At 53.8% G+C, this 21,119-nt stretch overlaps 1 protein-coding gene across 1 annotated transcript in view; it reads right to left on the reverse strand.

Moving 5' to 3' along the window:
- ANTXR1 (ANTXR cell adhesion molecule 1) overlaps nucleotides 1-21,119 on the reverse strand; it is a 56,856-nt gene that overhangs the window by 8,260 nt on the left and 27,477 nt on the right. Inside the window, 6 exon segments of the mRNA XM_066337086.1 lie at nucleotides 996-1,076; nucleotides 6,125-6,255; nucleotides 6,258-6,291; nucleotides 6,683-6,778; nucleotides 13,326-13,352; nucleotides 13,354-13,368. Coding sequence (XP_066193183.1) covers nucleotides 996-1,076; nucleotides 6,125-6,255; nucleotides 6,258-6,291; nucleotides 6,683-6,778; nucleotides 13,326-13,352; nucleotides 13,354-13,368 — 384 coding nt within the window.

Genomic DNA, 21,119 nt, shown 5'->3' on the forward strand with positions numbered 1-21,119 from the left:
CTCCATCAGAGGGCGAGTTAAGGAGCCCATTCAACAGCACCGAGTCTGAAATCTGCTTCCCTTCCTCCAGGACAGAGAGCAGAAAGAGGGAGGCACAAACTGCTGTGCAAACAGCTCCTTGCAGCTCTCAGGAATACCTCAGGAATACCTCAGGAGTATCTCAGGAACCTCAGCAATATCTCAGGAATATCTCAGGAACATCTCAGGAATATCTCAGGAATATCAGGAATACCTCATACTCAGCAATATCTCAGGAATATCTCAGGAATATCTCAGGAATACCTCAGGAGTATCTCAGCAATATCTCAGGGATATCTCAGCAATATCTCAGGGATATCTCATGGTCAGAGGCTCCTGTGTGCAGACCCCAAGCCCCTCTGCACTGCCCACACGTGTCCTGCAGGAGTTTGAGGGTTCATCCAGCCTGAGAAAGTTCCCCTTGGATCTGTGGCTCCCTCTGAGGCTGCTGTTCCTGAGGGATGCTCTGCTAACCCTGGTTCTCTTTTTCCCAGGGCTGGAGCCGCTGGGCTGTGGCTGGAGACCTCAGGAGGTGTTTGTTCAGGAATCCAGGAGCTGAGGAATGGAGCTGAGAGTGTGGGGCTGCTCTGGGGCTCTGCAGGGACACAGCAGAGCTCAGCCCTCCTGGGAGCCCCTGGCTGGGAGTGGGGGGCACCTGGTCCTCTGCAGCACCGGGGGGAAGCTGGACAGCTGAAAGGGCGAAAATCACAGGATATCCTGGTATCCAACAGCCCAGCCATCCCCTCGGGTCTGCCAAATGCAGGGATACCCCTTGTTTTTCATGAGGAATTCTGCTGTGACTGGCGCAGAGCTGCAAGAGCAGCCTCAGAGCTCTCCCTGCACCTTCAAACCCACACACAAACTGCTGGCAGAGCCCACAGAGTGGCCTGGGGGCTTGCTGCTGAGCTGCCAGCAGCTCTAAAGGACAGGCAGGGAGGGTTCTGCTGTGCCCTGTGCAGGGAGGGGTCCGCAGGTACCTTGTCTCCTGGCTGGGGACGCATCACGGACACACGGTCGTACCCCTTCCTCAGCAGCACCCACAGGGCGTCCAGCTTCCCCTGCAAGGAAAGGAAAAGGAGTTTGTCATGCCCTGGGCCAAGGGCAGGGCCCAGAGCCAGCAGGTTTTACCCCGTGGTCCCCAGAGCCTGGGGGAGATGCTGCAGAAGGATGTGAACTCTGAGCAGGAGCACCCAGATGTCTGACAGATCACAGTGTCCCCGACCTTCCCAAAGGTAATGTGCAGCTCAGACACCTTCTGGGCTCAGAGAGACTAACACCTGCTGGTATTTTTCCCAGAGGTGCTGGGAGAGGAGTGACTCTCCCCACTCAGGGTCAGGCAGCAGATTCTCCTGGGTGTGTGAAGCCCAGGGTCTGTGAGGGTCACACTCGGGGGGTCTGGGAGGTCCTTTGTCACCCCAGGTCTGTGGGGTCTGACCAAAGACTCCCTTTCCTGGGGACAGAGTCCTTCTGTCCCCTTTCCAAGGAGCCAGGACCCTCTCTGGGTCTCTGTCCCTCCACCAGGGTGTCCAGGGACACGTGGGTGGAGGCACACACATGAAGTGACTGCATGGAATTCCTTTCCATAGGATATGGGGAAAAGCCTTCCAAAGGTGAGAGCCAGGAAAAGTCTGTGATTCTCAAAGGAAGAAGCAAGAAACTTCTCTGTCAGATCCTTCTGCGTTTGGACAGCAGAACTCCTGAGAGCTGTGGGACACCATCCCTCCTGTTCCAACCCACCCTGCCTCTGCAGCAGAGCTGGTTGAAGCTCTTGATCTCCTCTGCTCTGACAGCTTAAGAAATAAGCACCTTTTTCTTCCATTCCTCCTTTAGGAAACCAGAGGCAACACGACAACTTTCCATGGAACAACAACAAAAAAATCCTTTTTACTCTGCAGTCCTAATTTCCAAGAGCCTATCATGATTTCTTGGGCAAAGCCAAGAGCTCCATCTTTGGGGGCCTCTGGTGTGCCTGAGACATCTGGGTGGAAGAGAGGGAGCGTGCATCATGGAAAGGATGACGGCTGAAGAACTGAGACAGCGAGGCTTTCCCTGGGAAACAGAAACACCCCTGTGCTCTCCACGGATGGGGCCTCTGGGTCTGGAACTGGCATCGGTCACTTGGAGGGAATAAAAAAGAGAAAGGTCTGAAGGCAAATAAGCCTCGAGTCCGACCAGATCTGAAGCTCAGAGAGAAGGAGCAGTGGGGCAGATGACAGATGAGGGAGTGCACAGTTCCAGCCGTGGAGTCTCCTCTGAACTGATGGGAAATTCAGCACTGCACTAACCCTGAGTGACCTCAGAGCTCCCGAGGGCTGCTGGGGTCAGGCAGAGGCACTCTGGGGCTGTGTGTGAACCCAAGCTGCTCTCGGGCCTCTCTGGCCCAGGGCACTGCTGGGGTCCCCGTTCCTGGGAGTGCTCCAAAAACCTGGACTCAGGGATGGTTTAATGGTGCCCATGGATAGAGGGATGGAGGATGGAGGGATGGAGGGGGGGGGGGGGGGGGGGGGGAGGGATGGGGGGGGGGGGGGGGGAGGAGGAGGGATGGAGGGATGGAGGAGAGGGAGGAGGGATGGAGGGAGGGATGGCTGGATGGGATGGAGGGATGGATGGAGGGATGGAGGGAGGATGGAGGATGGAGGGAGGGATGGATGGAGGATGGGATGGATGGATGGATGGAGGAGGGATGGATGGATGGATGGAGGGATGGAGGAGAGGGATGGATGGATGGGGATGGAGGGAGGATGGATGATGGATGGATGATGGATGGATGGAGGGATGATGATGATGGAGGTGGATGAAGGGAGGGATGGAGGGATGATGGATGGATGGAGGGATGGAGGGATGGAGGCATGGATGGATGGAGGGATGGAGGGAGGTGGATGGATGGAGATGATGGATGATGGATGGATGTGGATGGATGGAGGGATGGATGAAGGAGGGATGGATGATGGATGGATGGAGGATGGAGGGATGGAGGCATGGATGGATGGAGGGATGGAGGGAGGGATGGATGGATGGAGGGATGGAGGGATGATGACTGGAGATCCTGGAGAGCTTTTCGGGACTCCCTGAGTCACCTCCATCCAGCTTTTGTTCTGCCCCTCCCTGTCGGATGAGCCGAGGGTTTGGTGAGTTCCTTAAGGAGTTTTTTGGATTGGTCATCCCCCTTGGATTATCTGCACTGGCTTTTCAAACAGTGGAATGACAGTTTAAAAGCAGGATAATCCAGTTGGCACCGTGCTGAGGAGTCACAGCAGCAAATCAGAACAACAATAATAACCCCAATCTGTTAAGTGTCAGTAGTCACATTTGGTAGCCAATAATAAATCTCTGGAGCATTTAACCAAAGCAATCTATCCACTCCCAGCTGTGGGACATGACTCTGGGAGGATTGAAAAACAGAGCGAAGAAGGAATCCATCCCAAAGGCAGAACATTCTAAGCTTAGAGGACTTGTGCAGGGTGGAGAAGAGAAGGCCTGTGAGCAGCGAGATGACTGGTGCTGAAATGTGAATTTCCTGGCTCTTTACCAGAGTGAATCCCCCCTGGTTCAGTGCTCCTGCAGTTAATTCCTTGCCCTTCTCCTTTGCCCATGGTTTTTACTGCTTCCCAAAGGGAGCTTCAACCAGCCCAGTGGAGAGGGTGGAAATTCAACATCTGCTTTAACATGGAAATTTAACACGCTTTAACCACACACCCGGAGCGTGGGGATGAGGGGAAATCCAAGGTGACCACCAGGAGAATTTCCCATGGGTAAGGTCTGGGGGTCTCTGTGAAATGCTCCCTCCCAGGAGGATGGATCCTCCCTGTTCTTTCAGACCCAGGCTGGACACAGCAGGCTGGAGCCCAGGCTGAGGGCCAGCCCCAGGCAGCTCCTGGGCTGTTCCCACCTTCCCTGCACACGCATCTTCTGCCTCACACCTCCAGGACACCGCCCTCTGCCAAACTCTCAATGGATTTGGCCAGTTTTGCTAATCCTTTCCTGCCCAGGGAGAGCAGCAGCAGGACTCAGCTCCACAGGAATGACCCTCCCTGGGTTTGGGAGTGCTGAGAACTGGCCATGAGGAAGGGCTGGACACAGCCATCCTGTCTCCTTACACTTTCTGGGTGCAGCTCAGTCAGGGGTGTGGTGGCAATTAATAATTAGGTAAATTCCAGTCCGGGCTGCTAAATACTATCCAGATGTGGAACGCTCCAAAGTTTGGAGAGCATCTGAATGCAGCATTTTGGGTTGGAACTGGCCCTGTCCTGAATAAAATTGGAATGGAAGATGAGAGAGAGATTTCTAAAGGAATTAAGAATATCACCCACGAGAGGCTGCTAATATTTGTAGGTCCCCTCATAACTGAATTCTTCTTGTTATGAGGCATAAGCCTGTTCCAGAGTCAGAACTAAACCTCAGCCCCTCCATACATTTGGATCTTCTCTCCGAGCCTCTCCTGAACTTTTGGAGAATTTCCAGCCTGATTCAAACTGATTGCAACAAACCTGTTTCCTCTTTCAGAGCTGATTACCCATCCTGCAGAATAAATGCTGAAAATTCACTGAACACTCCCCTGGGGCTGTGATCTCAACAGGCATCAGCTGGGGGAAGGGGAGAATCTCAGCAGAATCTTCAGTGGGAAAGGACCCAGCTCTGAAGGAATGAGCTCAGGTGGCTGCACACACAGGCTTCCAGCTGCCTGAGCAGCTATTTGGGGCTCTTTGTCCTAAATCAGTTTTTTTGTCAGCTCAGCTGCAAAAACCTGACTGTGCTGTGTCTGGCTGGATGAGGTCATTCCCAGGAGCCAGGAGAAGCTCCCAGGTGGCCTGGTGTGTTTGCCAGTGCACTGCTGCAGAGTGACACGGCAGCTCATTGAGAAACAGGGGGAGTGCTGGGGGATTGGGGTGTGCTGAATTCCCAAGTCCATTCTGGGATTATCCTGTGGGATTGGGGTTCTGCATTCCCCACTGTGTTTGGGGATTATCCTGTGGGATTGGGGTGGGCTGAATTCCCACTCCATTCTGGGATTGTCCGGGGGGATTGGGGTGTGCTGCATTCCCAATCCATTCTGGGATTGGTCCTGGGGGGATTGGGGGTGTGCTGGCATTCCCCAATCCATTCGGGATTATCCTGGGGATTTGGGGTGTGCTGCATTCCCATCCATTCTGGGATTGTCCTGGGGGGATTGGGGTGTGCTGCATTCCCAATCCATTCTGGATTGTCCTGGGGGATTGGGTGTGCTGCATTCCCCACTCTGTGTTTGGGATTGTCCTGTGGGATTGGGTGTGCTGCATTCCCCACTCTGTGTTTGGGATGGTCCATGTGGGATTGGGGTGTGCTGCATTACCAAGCCATTCTGGGATTGTCCTGGGGAGATTGGGTGTGCTGCATTCCCAATCCATTCTGGGGATTGTCCTGGGGGATTGGGGGTTGTGCTGAATTCCCAATCCATTCTTGGATTGTCCTGTGGGATTGGGGTGTGCTGCATTCCCCCTCTCTGTGTTTGGGCTGCTGCCTCCAGCCTGTCCCACTGTGGCAGTCAAGAACCACCCCAGACACGTGTTGAAGTCATTGCAGATGAGCTGCTGGAGGCTCTGTGTGTGAGAGCAGAAACCTTCAGGGGGAAAAGAGAGAAGGTGCAGGACCAAATTCTCAGGGAGGGCTCAGGTTTTCCAGCTCCTCCAGGCTCCACTCCCTGAGCCCCTCTGCCATCCCCAGCCCTGGATGTGAACCAGCTGGAATCAGGGGTGAGCCAGAGCCCAGACAGAGCCTTGTCCTGGTTCCTTGGGCACCAGGAGCAGGACCTGAGGCAGTGCAGGGAGTCCCTGGAGCTCTGCAGGGTGGGACAATCTCCCAGCTTTGCTCAGTGCCTGCTGCTGGGCAGGAAGGATCAGGGCGGTGAAGCCCCTGTTTTGGGTCAGAGAGGTTCTTTGTCATCCCCAGCAGCACAAGTCCCCAGGTGGGACAGTCCTGGTGGCCCTGTGCCTCCCGAGCACAGCACCTCCCCAGGCTCAGGGGTCCCCTGGGGCACAGCAGCAGCTGGGATGGGGCTCAGTGGGCAGATGCCACCCTGGATGTGGCACAGAGCACAGGAGAAGGGTGTCCCTGCACACCCTGGGCTCACCTTGATGGGGGAGTACCACCTCCGTGGGGACGAGGCCCGGGGCAGGCTGCTCCCGAGGTTCCTGGGCTCAGGGAACTCGTACTCCTGCTCTGGCATCTTCACCCGGGCGTTCTTGGCCTTCTCCAGCTTGGCCCTTCCTCCGTGGAGCCCTTCTCTCCCCAGCGCACCTGGAAGGAGGAGCAGGCTGTGCCTCTGTGGCTCCTCAGCTCCAGGCTGAAGAGCCCTGCACAGGCTGTGGGGTTTGTTTCTATGGGCTCCAGCCCAGCTTTCAACTCGTCCTTCCTGGTGGGTTATGAGAAACGTGGGAGTGGGGAAGATTCCATAAAAACAAACCCCATTTCCCTGCCGTTTGCGCGGCGGTGCTGCCCCTGCACCCCAGGACACTGCTGTATCAAAGGTGGTCCCAAACTGCAGGAGTTAATATTTGCCTCTTCAATATCCCCAAACCAAAGTGATGTGGACTCAGACGCACCAAGAACCCCCTCGAGGCAGCCTGTGCCTGTGTCAGCCCCCTCCCAGGGGGATGTCCCAGCCCTGCCCTGCCCTGCAGCTCCTCACCTCCATCCGTTTGATGCCCCCCACTCCTCGCCCACCGTAGTAAGAGGCGTCCACTGTGGGCCACTTCTTCTTTGGCAGCCCATCATCATCCTCCTCCTGCAACACAGCAGCGAGGGGCAGTCAGCAGCAGGGAGGGGAAGGGATGAAAAGGGATAAACAGCTCCAGGCTGCACTGCCTTTTGGCCCTGCAGGGTCCTGCTCTCTCCCTTGGTCCTTTCCAGAGGGTGTACACATGAAAGGACAGTGTTTTATGACATAAACTCCACCTCTGAAAGGTGCAGCCCAGCAATAATGAGGATTTGGGGTTTTTTCACCTCTGCCTTCCCCTGGGACTGGGCAGAGCACCTGCTCTGTGCTGCAGGGACCCTCCAGGGCCAGGTAAATTCCTGTATTGGAGTTCAGGTCTCACAGGATGCAGGGAAAAGGCAAGAAAATGAGTAAATTCTTTCCTGAGTGATGGCAAACTCAGGTAACCTCTGCAAACAGCCCAGGGGGATGGCCAGGCTTATTGAGAGCTGGCCAGGAGGGATAGGATGGAAATCCTCATGGAAAAGCCACAAGAGTGGGCTCAGCTCCTGTAATGGGCCTGGGGCAGGTGCCCCAGGGAGATCCACGAGGCTCCAGTGAGCCCTGGGACTTGTTCCAGAGCGCCAGACCCTGTGTGAGAAATCAGATTTGAATCCTGTGCCCTGCCCTTGCTCACTGCAGGCACATCCAGCCCCCAGAGCTGAAGGTGCTCAGCACCTCCTGCTATGAGATATGGCTGAATCAACCGGGCAAGAAAATGCCCTGAAGTTTATTTAAAATGAGCCTGCTACAGCTCTAGTGAAACCCGAGGTGTTTTAAATCCTCTGTTGGAGTTGTCAGCTCAGAGTGTACGTGGAGCTCTTGCAGTGCCTTTCCCTTTAACTTCTGCAGCTCAAGCTGCGAGCTGGCGAAGCAGAAAAAGCAGAGTTCATCAAAAACGTGAAGTATTTCCTGTGAAAAACGTGGAGAGAAAAGAAAAATGGTCCCTCTCTCTTTTTTTTTCTTCTTCTTTCTTTAATTTTTCACAGGGATTTGGCTAAACCCCAAAAGTTAGGAGCTTTCCAAAACTGGAGAAGCCAAAAATACTTTGAAATTGAAACTCCCCATCAGGAAACTGAAAAACTGGGTGGGGGGAGGAAAAAAAAAATATCCAAGAAAACTCGGTTTTCACGGCAACCAAAAAGCATTTGAGTTATCCAAACACACAGAAAGTGGCTGTGAAATGTGCCCTGATCTGAGGGGAGGGCAAACAGTGGTCACAACCTCCAGGTTCTTCTCTTCAGAGCTGCTGAGGCTCTTTCTGCAACCCAAGGACTCAATATTCCTGCGTGAAAAATTCCATGAGGACTTTTCCTGCCCTCCCCAAAGCCCAACAGCGGTGGAGGCAAAGCCATCTAAATATTTTCCTCCAGCAATTCTCTCTTCCTCAGCTCGGCACGGCCTCCTCACAACAGGAAATTCCAGGCTTAGGAAATCTCCCCCACAAACCCTTGGAGCCCCTTTGCCGGGCTCCAGGAGCCAGGGCAGCAGCACACAGAGGCAGCGAGGCTCTTGGAAAACAAAGGGACCACAAGGTTGCTGCAGGAGCAGCCTGTTTACGTGTTGGAGGGCAAGGGACAAACAAAAAGCCCCCAGAAGTGATGTGCTGCACATTTGGCTGATGTGACACTCCTGAGGAGCTGCAGGAATCCCAACCAGGGCCAGGGATGGGCAGGAAAATGAGCAGGAAGAGGCACCCAAAGCCCACATCCAGCACCCCAGTTTGTGAGCCAGGGGTTGATTCTCATTCCCTGCTTTTCCCCCGTGTTCCACCTGTATTTTTCTACACGTGGCCACAACAGGTTCGGAGCTGAGGAGTTCTGACACAGCTGCAGCACCCAAAAACAGCCCCAGAAAATCCAAGTGCATTTAAGGCTGCTGGAAACCGACTGTGCAGAGCTTGGCAACTCTCCACCCCCAAAATCTGCTTTAGATGGAGCTCGAGGGTCTTTTAACAAGCGAGAAGAAGCAGGACAGAGCTGCATTTCACAGTCAGGGATCTGTGTTCAGAAATGCTGGATTGCAGAAAACAAAGATCTGTGTTTATCTCAGAGGCCAGGCTCTGGACACTTTGACCCTGACCCGAGGAAACCTCATCTGTGGGTAACACAGGGATAATTCAGGCTCCACAAGGGACATCTGACCCACTCAGGGTAAGAATTCAAACGAAATTTGGCCAGACATTAAAAAAAAAAAATGAAAATTGGACAACTTACCCCTCTCCCCACCCTTATAATTATTTTCCCAGTTGTCTCTGCAATGCCTGAATTTTGTCAGGATTCAGCATTTAGAGAGAGCTCTGCCTGCACCAGGGGCTGAGCCACGACATGACAATCATCACTCTGGCTGAGAGATGATACACTGCATTTTGGGGTTAAGAGAGCACAGGCAATTCCAGCTGCCCTCAGGACTCCTTTCTCCCCTTCTCCCACCCACTGGAGTCATCCCCAAATCCCAGGGCCACCTCTTTGTGACACTTTGGGGACACCTTGCTGCCCTCAGAAAAGATTTCCTCCTGCTGGGGAAGGTTTTGCTTGGTCCCTCCAAAGTCTCCCTGAATCTTCTCCTCTCCAGCCTGAACAACTCCAGCTCCACACAGCTCACCCTTGAGACACAAATGTTTCCCAAACCAGCCTTTGGTGGCCTCGGTCATCACAGAAACTCCTCCTTTCCTCCTGCTCCAGACCCTCGGAGCTCCTGCCTGAGCACAGCCCTCCAGGGCAAAGCAGCACCTGAGCACAGGTAAGAGCAGCCCTGGCTGCGCTGGGGGAGGGTCTGAGCTGTTCCCAGCCCAGAGCTCAGGGAGGTGAAGTTCCTATAAAGCCGTGGGAATCAACCCCAGGATGGGATTAAACCCGACTCCCACGGCCTCTGCCTGGATATTCCACATTAAACTGGCTGTGAAACCCAAATTTGGCAATGAAACTCCTGGTGAATACCTGCACCTCCTCCGTGCCCCCACCTTTCTCTTCTAAATGTCTCTCTTGAGAGGTACTTTTCCTCCTCCTCCCACATTTCCACAGCTCCCTGTGGAAAGGGAGGACAGGAAAGGAGAAGCATTGGCACACACTGGGGCCTGGCTTCGTTTCAGGAATAAATCTCCTGCCTTGGTGTCTACAAGAATCCCCATCAGATTCTCTCCCTGGAGCTCGCTTTGCTGTCCCCCAGCACGGATTTCCAGGGGGAAGGGGCGAGGAAAACCATTTGGAAAAGAATAATGAAGAGCGATAATTGAAGGAGTTGCTCCAGGGGAAGGTGTCCACAGGGGGGGACAGAAGGACTCTCCCAACCCAAACCATTCCAAGGTAACAGGGACAGTTCAAACTGGATGTCCTTTGGTCAATCTGTGTCCTGGGGAACGTGGAGAGACCAGATCCCAATGGTCAGTGTGGATCCCGCTGAGCACAGGGGTCATTCCTTGGATCAATCTGAGCACAGGGGTCATTCCTTGGATCCACCTGAGCACAGGGGTCACTCCTTGGATCTACCTGAGCACAGGGGTCACTCCTTGGATCAATCTGAGCACAGGGGTCATTCCTTGTTTCCAGCTGAGCACAGGGGTCATTCCTTGGATCCACCTGAGCACAGGGGTCACTCCTTGGATCTACCTGAGCACAGGGGTCACTCCTTGGCTCCACCTGAGCACAGGGGTCATTCCCTGGATCAATCTGAGCACAGGGGTCATTCCTTGTTTCCAGCTGAGCACAGGGGTCATTCCCTGGATCAATCTGAGCACAGGGGTCATTCCCTGGATCAATCTGAGCACAGGGGTCATTCCTTGTTTCCAGCTGAGCACAGGGGTCATTCCCTGGATCAATCTGAGCACAGGGGTCATTCCCTGCATCAATCTGAGCACAGGGGTCACTCCTTGGATCAATCTGAGCACAGGGGTCACTCCTTGGCTCCAGCTGAGCACAGGGGGTCACTCCTTGGTTCCAGCTGAGCACAGGGGTCACTCCTTGGTTCCAGCTGAGCACAGGGGTCACTCCTTGGCTCCAGCTGAGCACAGGGGTCACTCCTTGGATCTACCTGAGCACAGGGTCATTCCTTGGCTCCACCTGAGCACAGGGGTCATTCCTTGGCTCCACCTGAGCACAGGGGTCACTCCTTGGATCTACCTGAGCACAGGGGTCATTCCTTGGCTCCACCTGAGCACAGGGGTCATTCCCTGGATCAATCTGAGCACAGGGGTCACTCCTTGGCTCCACCTGAGCACAGGGGGTCATTCCTTGGCTCCACCTGAGCACAGGGGTCATTCCTTGGATCAATCTGAGCACAGGGGTCACTCCTTGGCTCCACCTGAGCACAGGGGTCATTCCTTGGATCAATCTGAGCACAGGGGTCACTCCTTGGCTCCACCTGAGCACAGGGGTCATTCCTTGGATCCACCTGAGCACAGGGGTCATTCCTTTGCTCCACCTGAGCACAGGGGTCACTCTTGGATCTACCTGAGCACAGGGGTCATTCCTTGGCTCCACCTGAGCACAGGGGTCATTCCTTGGCTCCACCTGAGCACAGGGGTCATTCCCTGGATCAATCTGAGCACAGGGGTCATTCCTTGGATCAATCTGAGCACAGGGGTCATTCCTTGGCTCCACCTGAGCACAGGGGTCACTCCTTGGATCAACCTGAGCACAGGGGTCATTCCTTGGCTCCACCTGAGCACAGGGTCATTCCCTGGATCCACCCTGAGCACAGGGGTCACTCCTTGGCTCCACCTGAGCACAGGGGTCATTCCTTGGATCCACCTGAGCACAGGGGTCACTCCTTGGATCCAGCTGAGCACAGGGGTCATTCCCTGGATCCACCTGAGCACAGGGGTCATTCCTTGGATCAATCTGAGCACAGGGGTCACTCCTTGGATCAATCTGAGCACAGGGGTCACTCCTTGGATCAATCTGAGCACAGGGGTCATTCCTTGGATCCACCTGAGCACAGGGGTCATTCCTTGGATAAATCTGAGCACAGGGGTCATTCCTTGGATCCAGCTGAGGACAGGGGTCACTCCTTGGCTCCACCTGAGCACAGGGGTCATTCCTTGGATCCAGCTGAGCACAGGGGTCACTCCTTGGCTCCACAGCAGCTGCCCTGCAGGCAGTGAAGCCCCTCCTGTCCCTGTCACCTCCCAGGACAGAGCAGACAGCCCCGGGGCTCTGTGCCAGGGCTGCTGGATGCCTCTTGGTGCCCAGCCCCTCGCTGGCAGCGTTTGCTGTGCTCTTTGTGGGGAAGAGGACAGCAGACACGGGAATTATCCCATTACAGGCTGGCTGGTGGCTTGGCTCTGGTACGTCAGGGATGCCCCTGGATGTTGGGTGACAGGGCAGCAGGGAGGAAAAGGGGCTGAGGGAGGAGGAAAGGGCAAGCTGTGGCCATCTGGATGACCTCCTGCCTGGCTTTGCCAGACTCCAGGGAGATTTGTGTCCCTTGCTGTGGGAACAAGTCACCACAGACCCTGCTGGGCTTCCTCTGGCTGCAGCCACTGCCCAGGGCTGACAGCACAGAATCCTGGCCTGGGCCAGGGAGGGGCCAGGGAGCTGCTGGAAGGTGCAGAGCCCTGCAGTTGGAGGCTTTTTGGTGTATTTTGCTAAAGCAGAACCAGCATCAGCCTTGTGGTGAGCCTCTGCTCTGAACTGGGCAGAGAAGTTTCCAACAAACCCAGCCCAAAGGTGATGGGGCACAGGAATAAAACCAGCTGTGTCTCCCTCAGCAGGGCTGGAAAAAGCCTTCCTATTCACTGGAGGCAGAGGAATGCAGTTTTGATCCACCTTCAGAGAGTAATCAGAGGCCAGAAAGGTGCTCCTGGCTCTTCAGGCACTCACCTCGTCCACTTGGCATTAACCCAACTCTTCCTGAGTGAAACCATCTGTCCTTCCCCGGCTTCACCCTCAGCAGCCCCAGCTCCCCAGGCAGCACAGTGGGAGCTCACAGCGTTTGCCATTTCTGAATGAATCAATTGGGAGTTTCTGGCTGATAACAATTTCCTTCACCAACAGTGAAGCGTCTCCAACGCGTCTCAAAGGGCCTCTGAGACAGAGTTCAGTAAAACCAGCAGAGGCTGCTTCCCCCTCCTTGTTGGAGTGTAATGCATTCTCCTTCCTCCTGTGGGCTTCAGCTCCAAACCTGCTGATGCAAGAATTCCTTGTATTTTCTTTCTTTTCTTTTTTTTTTTTTTTTAATGGCCAAGACTTTCGTGAGAAGAAAAAAGCTCCGACTGTCCCCGTGGTGCAGAAGGGAGCAGCAATCCCTGCTGCTGGAGAGGGGCAGCCCCTGGCTTCCTGCAGGGCACAGGGATATCTGCACCACCTGCAAACTGGGTTGTAGAAAATCAGCTCCGTCTTCTATTGCTCCAGAGCGAAGTGAAAAACCTTGAGGCTTCATTCTTGTGAGGACGCATCAGAGCACTGCCAGGAGTGGTGACAGACCCCAAACCCCCCAAACCATCACCCTGCCACCCCAGGGAGGCCCCTGAGCACTAACTCCAGAGTTAAACACGGGCTGAAGGGCGATTTCATCACCTTCTGTGAGGAGACTGAGCAGAACGTTTTGTCCCACACACCACAGAGTCAGTGTCACTCACCTCACTGTCCTCTGCAGGAGGTGGGGGGAGGCTCCTTGATGATCTAGGAGGATTAAAGAGAAAGAGAATCACAAATTCAAGCCTTTGTTGAAGGATTAAAGAGAATCACAAATAATTCAGGCTTTGTTCTTCAGCACGACTCAAATATCTAAAAAAAAAAAAAAAAAAAAGGACTCCAAAGGAGAAAAGAAGAGGATGTGCTGTGGAGCAGCCCTGTCACAGCTCAGGGTAACCACGGTGTCCCTGGGGCCACTGTCACTGTCACTGAGGGGAGCAGGAGGTGTCCAAAGCCCTGCCACAGACATTCCTGGTGGCACCTCACTGCTCTGCCCTGTGTGAGGAACAGAAAACCCCAGCTCTGCTGTCCCTGACTCCCCCAATCCCAGTGTTTGCCACAGCCAGGGCTGGCTCCAAGAACCTGACAAGCCCAGTAACTCTGCAGCTCCTCGCTGCCCTCTGCTCAAATCCTGCTCAGACCATCCCCAGCCTGAGCAAAGGCTGCAGAGCAAAACCCCCGTGAGGCACAGTGCCCTGGGGACACTGCACAGCAGTGCTCACTGCTCCCAGACCATTCCTGCTTCTCCATCCCAGAAGGTTCTGCCACCTCGTGCTCCTCACATCGTCAGGTTAACACAGCTCACTGTCATAAACCTTAAAATACATAAAAATATCTATAGATACATGCATTTATGGCTGGCTGAGGTTTCCATAAGGCAAGCAGGGAGAGGCTGCAGCCTGCTCCAGGATGTTCTCCATAGAAACCATCTCAGTTTACGTGGGTGTGTGGCCATTATTTCATGCAGAAAGTTTGCAGCCAGGGCTTTGGCTGGCTGCTCCCAGAGCCCTGCATCCAAGAGCAACAGAGAGGGCTCCAGGGGGACCACAGGGACAGCAGGGACCTCAGCCCCTGTCCCTGAGCCTGCCACAGCCCCGGGATGGGTTTGCTCTTGGAGCCCATCTCAAGCAGGAGGCTCCTTCTGCACACACCAGGCACGAGGCATGGGCTGTCTGAGCCCCAGAGGAGGGGACACTGAGTGTCCTGAGCCCTGCTCAGAGCTGTGTGCCCTGGCAGAGGCTGCCCTGCCACGGGGGACACCCCTGTCACCTCCAAAAACACCCTGAAGGACCCCCCCATCCAAAAAAACCCCCACAGCCCCAAACAGCAACAGCTTGGCCCTTTAAAGGCAGAAAGGGAAAATTGCAATCACATTCAAGGCCCTGAAGATATAAATATTTACAGCCATTCCTCTCGCTTGTGTTTTTCCTCCCGTGATGAGCTCAGTGTTTTTATTCTCCTCTCCCCAGTCATGCAATGTGGCCAGTAATGAGGAGCATGTGCCTGTGCCTGCCGAGGGCTGGAGCACTCGTGTCCCAGCCCAGGGCACTGGTGAGTGCTGGGCCCTGCTCCTGGCCACAGGGCTCCTGCTCTGGTGGCCTCCAGCACCTCAGGGTGCTCCAGGAGCCAGCAGTGGACGTGGGCACACACAGGGAAACACACGGGGACTGCTGAGGAGGAGCCTTGCTATGAGCATCCTGAACTCGGTGATCTCAGAGGCCTTTCACAACCCAAATAGTTCTGGGATTCTGTGAGAAGTGCAGCAGAAGTTGTCTGCGTGCTGGTGTTACCCTGTGTAGAGGAAATCCTGGGTGTCAGCATCCTCAGAGGTGTAAGATGGGGACAGCACCATCTCTCCTGCGTCCCTTGACACAACAAACCCTGACAGAGTGTGCAGCACACCAAACGACACAGGAGACCTCTTCAGAGTCACTCTGCTCAGACTGATGGGGGGCATTTGTCAGCAGAGCTCCTTTAGGACCCAACCCCTGAACACAAACCCCCCAGAGAGTGAGGAACTGCAGGTGTCTGACCCGAAATGAAGCTGCTGGGAGCTGCTGGTTCCCTGCTGGAGCAGCCCCTGCTCCAGTGGAAGGGACACGAGGGCTTCCAGTGGAGCTTTGGGGTGAAATGAGAATGAGCCACCCGAATTTGGTCCAGCTAAACATCCAACCAGAACTTCCCAGCCAGAGTCACCGGGGAGGAGGCACTTAGAGGAGAGGAGAGGAGAGGAGAGGAGAGGAGAGGAGAGGAGAGGAGAGGAGAGGAGAGGAGAGGAGAGGAGAGGAGAGGAGAGGAGAGGAGAGGAGAGGAGAGAGGAGAGGAGAGGAGAGGAGAGGAGAGGAGAGGAGAGGAGAGGAGAGGAGAGGAGAGGAGAGGGCTGCTCTCCATACATTTACATCCCTCCATGTGCACACACGGACACAAACTGACTGCTGTGAACAGCTCACATGTTCTCCAGCAAGAGGGGGAAGAATAAAAAAGACATTCCTCCCTTTTTCATGCTTTGCACTTCTCAGAGCAACTGCACTCCCTGTAAATTGGCAGCAGGGATTGGTTCGTTTGGACCAGTCTAGAGATGGGGGAGTTCAGTCTCCTGTGCCTTGGAGCCTCTGTGACCTTCCAAAATTCCAAGTCTTACAAAAAAACAACAAATCTCATTTCTGACTCGCTGCCCTGGCCTTCAAAACAGCACAAATCTTTCCCTCTTCCTTTTGATCCTTACAGTGATAGCTGCAGGGTTTGTCCACGTGGGTTTATGAGTGTTTGATGCCCCTGGGCCCTCTGTCCCTGCCCTGGGGAGAAGAAGATGGGTCAGCGTGGGAATATCAAATCTGAGAATAGGACAGACTTAATTAGCATAACTAGTCTGGTGATTAGGATGCTGTGGTAAGGACAAACAGAACTTTGAGCTTATGAGAAGATGGGATTAAAACCTGTTTAAAGGAAAAGATTCAATCAACCCCCTATGATAAAGATGTATAATGCATGAGTTGCTTTTATGATCTTCTAACCTAATTATTGTAGTAGGAATTATTGACCTCACTGAAATGGTAGATAAGACCTGGAAAAGCTGAGTAAAACCGAATTCTGGTCATGAATCAGCCTTCCTGTCTCTCTGTTAGTCACTGATGGTTCAGCCCCAGGTTTGCTCTCTAGGTGAGGAACACCTGAGGGGCTGCACACCACACTGTGCTACAAAAACCTGGTGAGAGCTAAAAAACCTCTCCTTCCCACGGGTGAAGGGTGGAGAGGTGGCCTCTGCCTCTCCTGGGGAGCCTTGGAGAGCGTTTGCCAGCACTTTCCACAGCTCAGCTGGGAGAATTCAGGACACTGAAGTGGTTCTTTGCCTCTCACCAGACCCCAGCAGCAGGGGGGAGGACAGGTCTCTGTCTGAGCCCCTCCACGGCCCAGATCCGTGGGGCAGCTGCTGCTGGTGGTGGGTGAGCCAGTGGCAGAGCAGAGGGATGCTGTCAGCCACCCCCTGGAGGCTTAAAAACCTCGGGAAGGGTGAATTTTCTGCTGCCCTGAAATCTCTGTAGCCACTCAGGCAGAAGGGAGCACGTGCTGAAGCCAAGTTTTGCACGCTCCAGGAATGTGTCCGGGATGTTTTCTGCCCATAAATCTCCACCAGCTCTCAGTGGCCAGCGCTGTAACTGTCCCTGGAGTTTTGGATGATGGATGGGGGCAATGTTTCTTGTCAGAGGAGCATATCTGCTTTAGGATGGGACAGACCATCATTTAAAACAAAGCAAACAGGACAAAATAAGGAATGAAGGACTTTGCCTCTAATTAGGACTACACTTTGGAAGCCTGCTGTTAACAGAGCAGATTATTTTTGTCCTTAATTCCCTTCACTCTTCTGGAAAACACCAAATATATTTTCTTGCTGTCTTAATAAACAAGGCTTTTTAACAGTAATAACTATCTGACTAATTTCCTATTTTTTTTTCCCCCTTACATATTTATAGTTTTGACCTCTCAGTCCTGTGACTGTTTCATATTTGTACTATGAGTTGGGCAAAGGAACATTTTATTTCTGTCACATCTCCTGTCTCTTCTCAGTGTCCATTAAATCCTTGGGGATCTGCTCTACACTGAGCTAACACCAGCAGGGCCCTGGCCCAGTTTCTTCACCTGCAATCAAACACAACCTCCTTTGTAGAGACGCAAGTGAAAGGTAAAGGAAGTCCAGTGGAAATCTAGGAAATCTAACAAAGGAAATCTAACTCCTCCTTTTGAGTTCACCTCTCCTGTCAGCCTGGGAGCAGGTTCAGGAAGCTCAATTTTAACTGATTAAAACTACAAAAAAGAAAAAAAAAAAAAGAAAAAAAAAAAAAACCACCAACCCCCCCCCCCCCCAAAACCACCCAACCCCCCCCCCCCAAAAACAACACCACCACCACCAAAAAAAAAAACCCCCCAAAAAAACCAAACAAAAAAAACCCCCAAAAAACCAAAAAAAACCAAAAAAAAACCACCAACTGTTTCGACCCCTAAGATCTGGAGATGAACTGCAGAAACCAAATTCAACACAGGAGCACAGCAGATGTCAAACCCACCCATCTCTGAAGGACAGGAGAGGGAAAGGCTGACCTGAAGGAGCCCTGGTGCAGTGTGGAGCCCGCTGGGGCTGGCATGCAGCCCTGCAGGGAATGCAGGCACAAATGCAGCCTCTGCACGGTTCTTGCCCTTTGCTGTGGTCACTCACAGAGCAGCAGGGGCACTGGGGTGTGCCCCAAGAGCCTGCCCCACTGCCTCTGGGGGGCTGCAGGGGTGAAATCCCTTTTCTGGGCAAAGGAAAACCACTTTGAGCCGTGGACAGCAGCCTCCCTCTCTGATTCCTGGGGTTTTCTGGGTTGGATGATCCTGTGCTGCCTTCTCCTCCCCACATCAGCACAACCCCTCGTGTGCAGCCCAAACCCAGGGACCTGGGTGAGGAATCTCCATCCCTGCCCCTTTACAGCTCCTCAGGGCCGCTGCAGAGCCTGTGCGTTTCCTCCCCTCCTCTCCCACCGCTTCACCATGTGGTTTTAATCGATATTTTCTCCATCCAGCCCTTTCCAAAACTTCTGGTCAGCTGCAGCGCAGCCTGAGAGCCAAACAGATTGCTGGGTTCTTCCATGCTTACTTCCAGAAAACGGCTTTAAAGTCAAAAAACTGGTGTTTGAATACCAACAGCTCATTCATCTGCCAGCCACACCCCTGAGTTTAAAATCGCTGGAGTATGAAAATGAGCGAGGTGGGGCAGATTTTCTACGTGGGCAAATAACCCAGGACAGCCCCTCAGGCCACCCTGGAGGGGACAAAACCCAGAGCTGGGAGGAGGAGTGATGGATGAGCATCATCCCAGTGAGGGGACACCATCCCAGTAAAGGGACACCATCCCAGTAAAGGGACACCATCCCAGTAAAGGGACACCATCCCAGTGAGGGGACATCCCAGTAAGGGACTCCATCCCAGTAAAGGGACTCCATCCCCAGTAAAGGGACTCCATCCCAGTGAGGGGAGGTCATCCCAGTAAAGGGACACCATCCCAGTGAAGGGACACCATCCCAGTAAAGGGGGACCATCCCAGTAAAGGGGGACCATCCCAGTAAAGGGACACCATCCCAGTAAAGGGACACCATCCAGTGAGGGGACACCATCCCAGTAAAGGGACACCATCCCAGTAAAGGGACACCATCCCATAAAGGGGACACCATCCCAGTGAGGGGACACCATCCCAGTAAAGGGACACCATCCCAGTGAGGGGACACCATCCCAGTAAAGGGACACCATCCCAGTGAGGGGACACCATCCCAGTGAGGGGACACCATCCCAGTAAAGGGACACCATCCCGGTGAGGGGACACCATCCCGGTGAGGGGGACAACCATCCCGGTGAGGGGACACCATCCCAGTGAGGGGACACCACCCCAGTGAGGGGACACCATCCCAGTGAGGGGACACCATCCCAGTGAGGGGACATCCCAGTAAAGGGACTCCATCCCAGTGAGGGGACTCCATCCCAGTAAAGGGACTCCATCCCAGTGAGGGGACTCCATCCCAGTGAGGGGACACCGTCCCAGTAAAGGGACACCATCCCAGTAAAGGGAGGTCATCCCAGTAAAGGGACACCATCCCAGTAAAGGGACACCATCCCAGTGAGGGGACTCCATCCCAGTGAGGGGACACTGTCCCAGCAGAGCCAAGGCTTCCAGCTGTCACATTAACTCTGCCCTCACAGCCCACCCAAACCCTTCAGGCAGCTCCAGGATAACAGTGTGCCTGCAGAGTGCTCCTTAGGACAGCTCTGGAGGTTCAGTATCTCTCTGGCTTACCTCTGCATTAAAAACCTCTTTGATTTCTGTCACCACTGAACCTGAGGCTGGTGTTGGCCAGAACAATCTCACCCCTGGGCAGCTGAACAGCCTCTTGCACACATAATTCCTGTCTGGAGGGCCTGGGGGAAGGCAGGAGCTGGGATCTGAGCCCTGCCCAGCCCAGGGAAGGTGGCTGACCCCAAAAGAGGGGTCTCTGGCCTTGTTTCCTCCTTACCATCATTCTTGGTTTCAGTGCAGTGTTGGGGGGCTCAGCACAGCAGAATTGTTTCTTTGGTTTTTTTTCATTATTCAATAAACCTCCTACAAGTTTTGGAGAGGTCAGTGCCTGCTCCCCGTGCCTTTGTAACATCCTGCACAGGTATCCAGGGAAATTTCCTTTATGTGCCGGTGCGTCAGGCACAGCAAAGAGTCCTGATTGTTCTGATCTCCCAAACAACAATTGCCTCTACTGTAAACCGAGTGCTGAATTCCAGACTTCATCCCAGAATACTTCTGGGACCAATAAACTCGGATACATGTGGAAACAGCATTCCTTTATGGGAGTGTGCCAAGGAGATGCTGGGCTCCAGCTAAAGCCCCAGAGTGAGTCTGTTGACTCCAGTCCATTCACTCCAGGGATGAAGCTGGCCCAGAGTCTTTCCTGAAGAACTGCTGGAGAGGAATGACTCCTATTCAATTAAAAGCACGCCAAGAGGAATTTCAGGGTTTAGAAATGTGCTTGTCACTCAGAAACAAATTTATACCGGGTAAGAGAAGAGTTTGTTGTGTGGGGGTTTTTTTCCCTTTTTCCCCTGGACACATGCACAATTATCTCTGAGCCATCCCTGGGCTGGAGTCCACGGCGCTGTCTCCTGCTCTGTGGTTTGATACTGGAGCTCAGCTCTGTTGTGCAAGGCAGTTCCTCTGCCCTTAATTCACTCCTGACAGCGCTGCATTCCTCCTGTGCCACTCACAGAGCTCTGCTGGGCTCCCCAGAAATTATCTGTCATTTCACAGAATTTTTTGGGATGAGCCGTGCCCCTTGGGGGCTCCTGGCTGCTGATGCTCTGCCAAACACACCTCCAGGATGGCTCCTGGAGAGGTGCAGGAGATTGCACACAGCCTCTTGGAATAAAAGCTTCCCAACAGCTCCAGGGAAGTGTTGGCTGCATGGGGAAAACCTCAGTGAGACAGTCCCCACTCTGCAGAAAGGAGGGAACGTGGGAGGTAAAGGAGGAGAGTGAGGAAAAGCTTTTATCTACAGCAAATGTTTCCAAGTGGGGAGTTTAAATCTGGAAAATATTAAGCTTATAAAAACTTTACAAGTGGGCCAGAGACTCCCTCTCCTCTGCAGCACCCATCTCGTTTATCTGGACTGGTTTTCACACGTGTTGCCTGAGCCCTGGCCTCAGCTGGTTCCTGCAGAGCCACAGTGGCCTCACAGGGACAGCTCCACATCCCTCTGCTGCTTTTATTTCTGCCTTTTCCTCATCAGCTCCATCTCTGCTCTGACAGAACCTTCGAGCAGCAGCAGCACTGACAGTATTGTCCCTCTGTCCCCTCAATTCCCCTCCAGATCCCAGTGCAAACGTCTGCAGGGCACCTCTCCACTGCCTCCCATGCAGATGTGCCAAATAAGGAAATAAAGCTGGCC

Source organism: Sylvia atricapilla, chromosome 28 (assembly GCF_009819655.1).
Source record: "Sylvia atricapilla isolate bSylAtr1 chromosome 28, bSylAtr1.pri, whole genome shotgun sequence".
NCBI lineage: Eukaryota > Metazoa > Chordata > Aves > Passeriformes > Sylviidae > Sylvia > Sylvia atricapilla.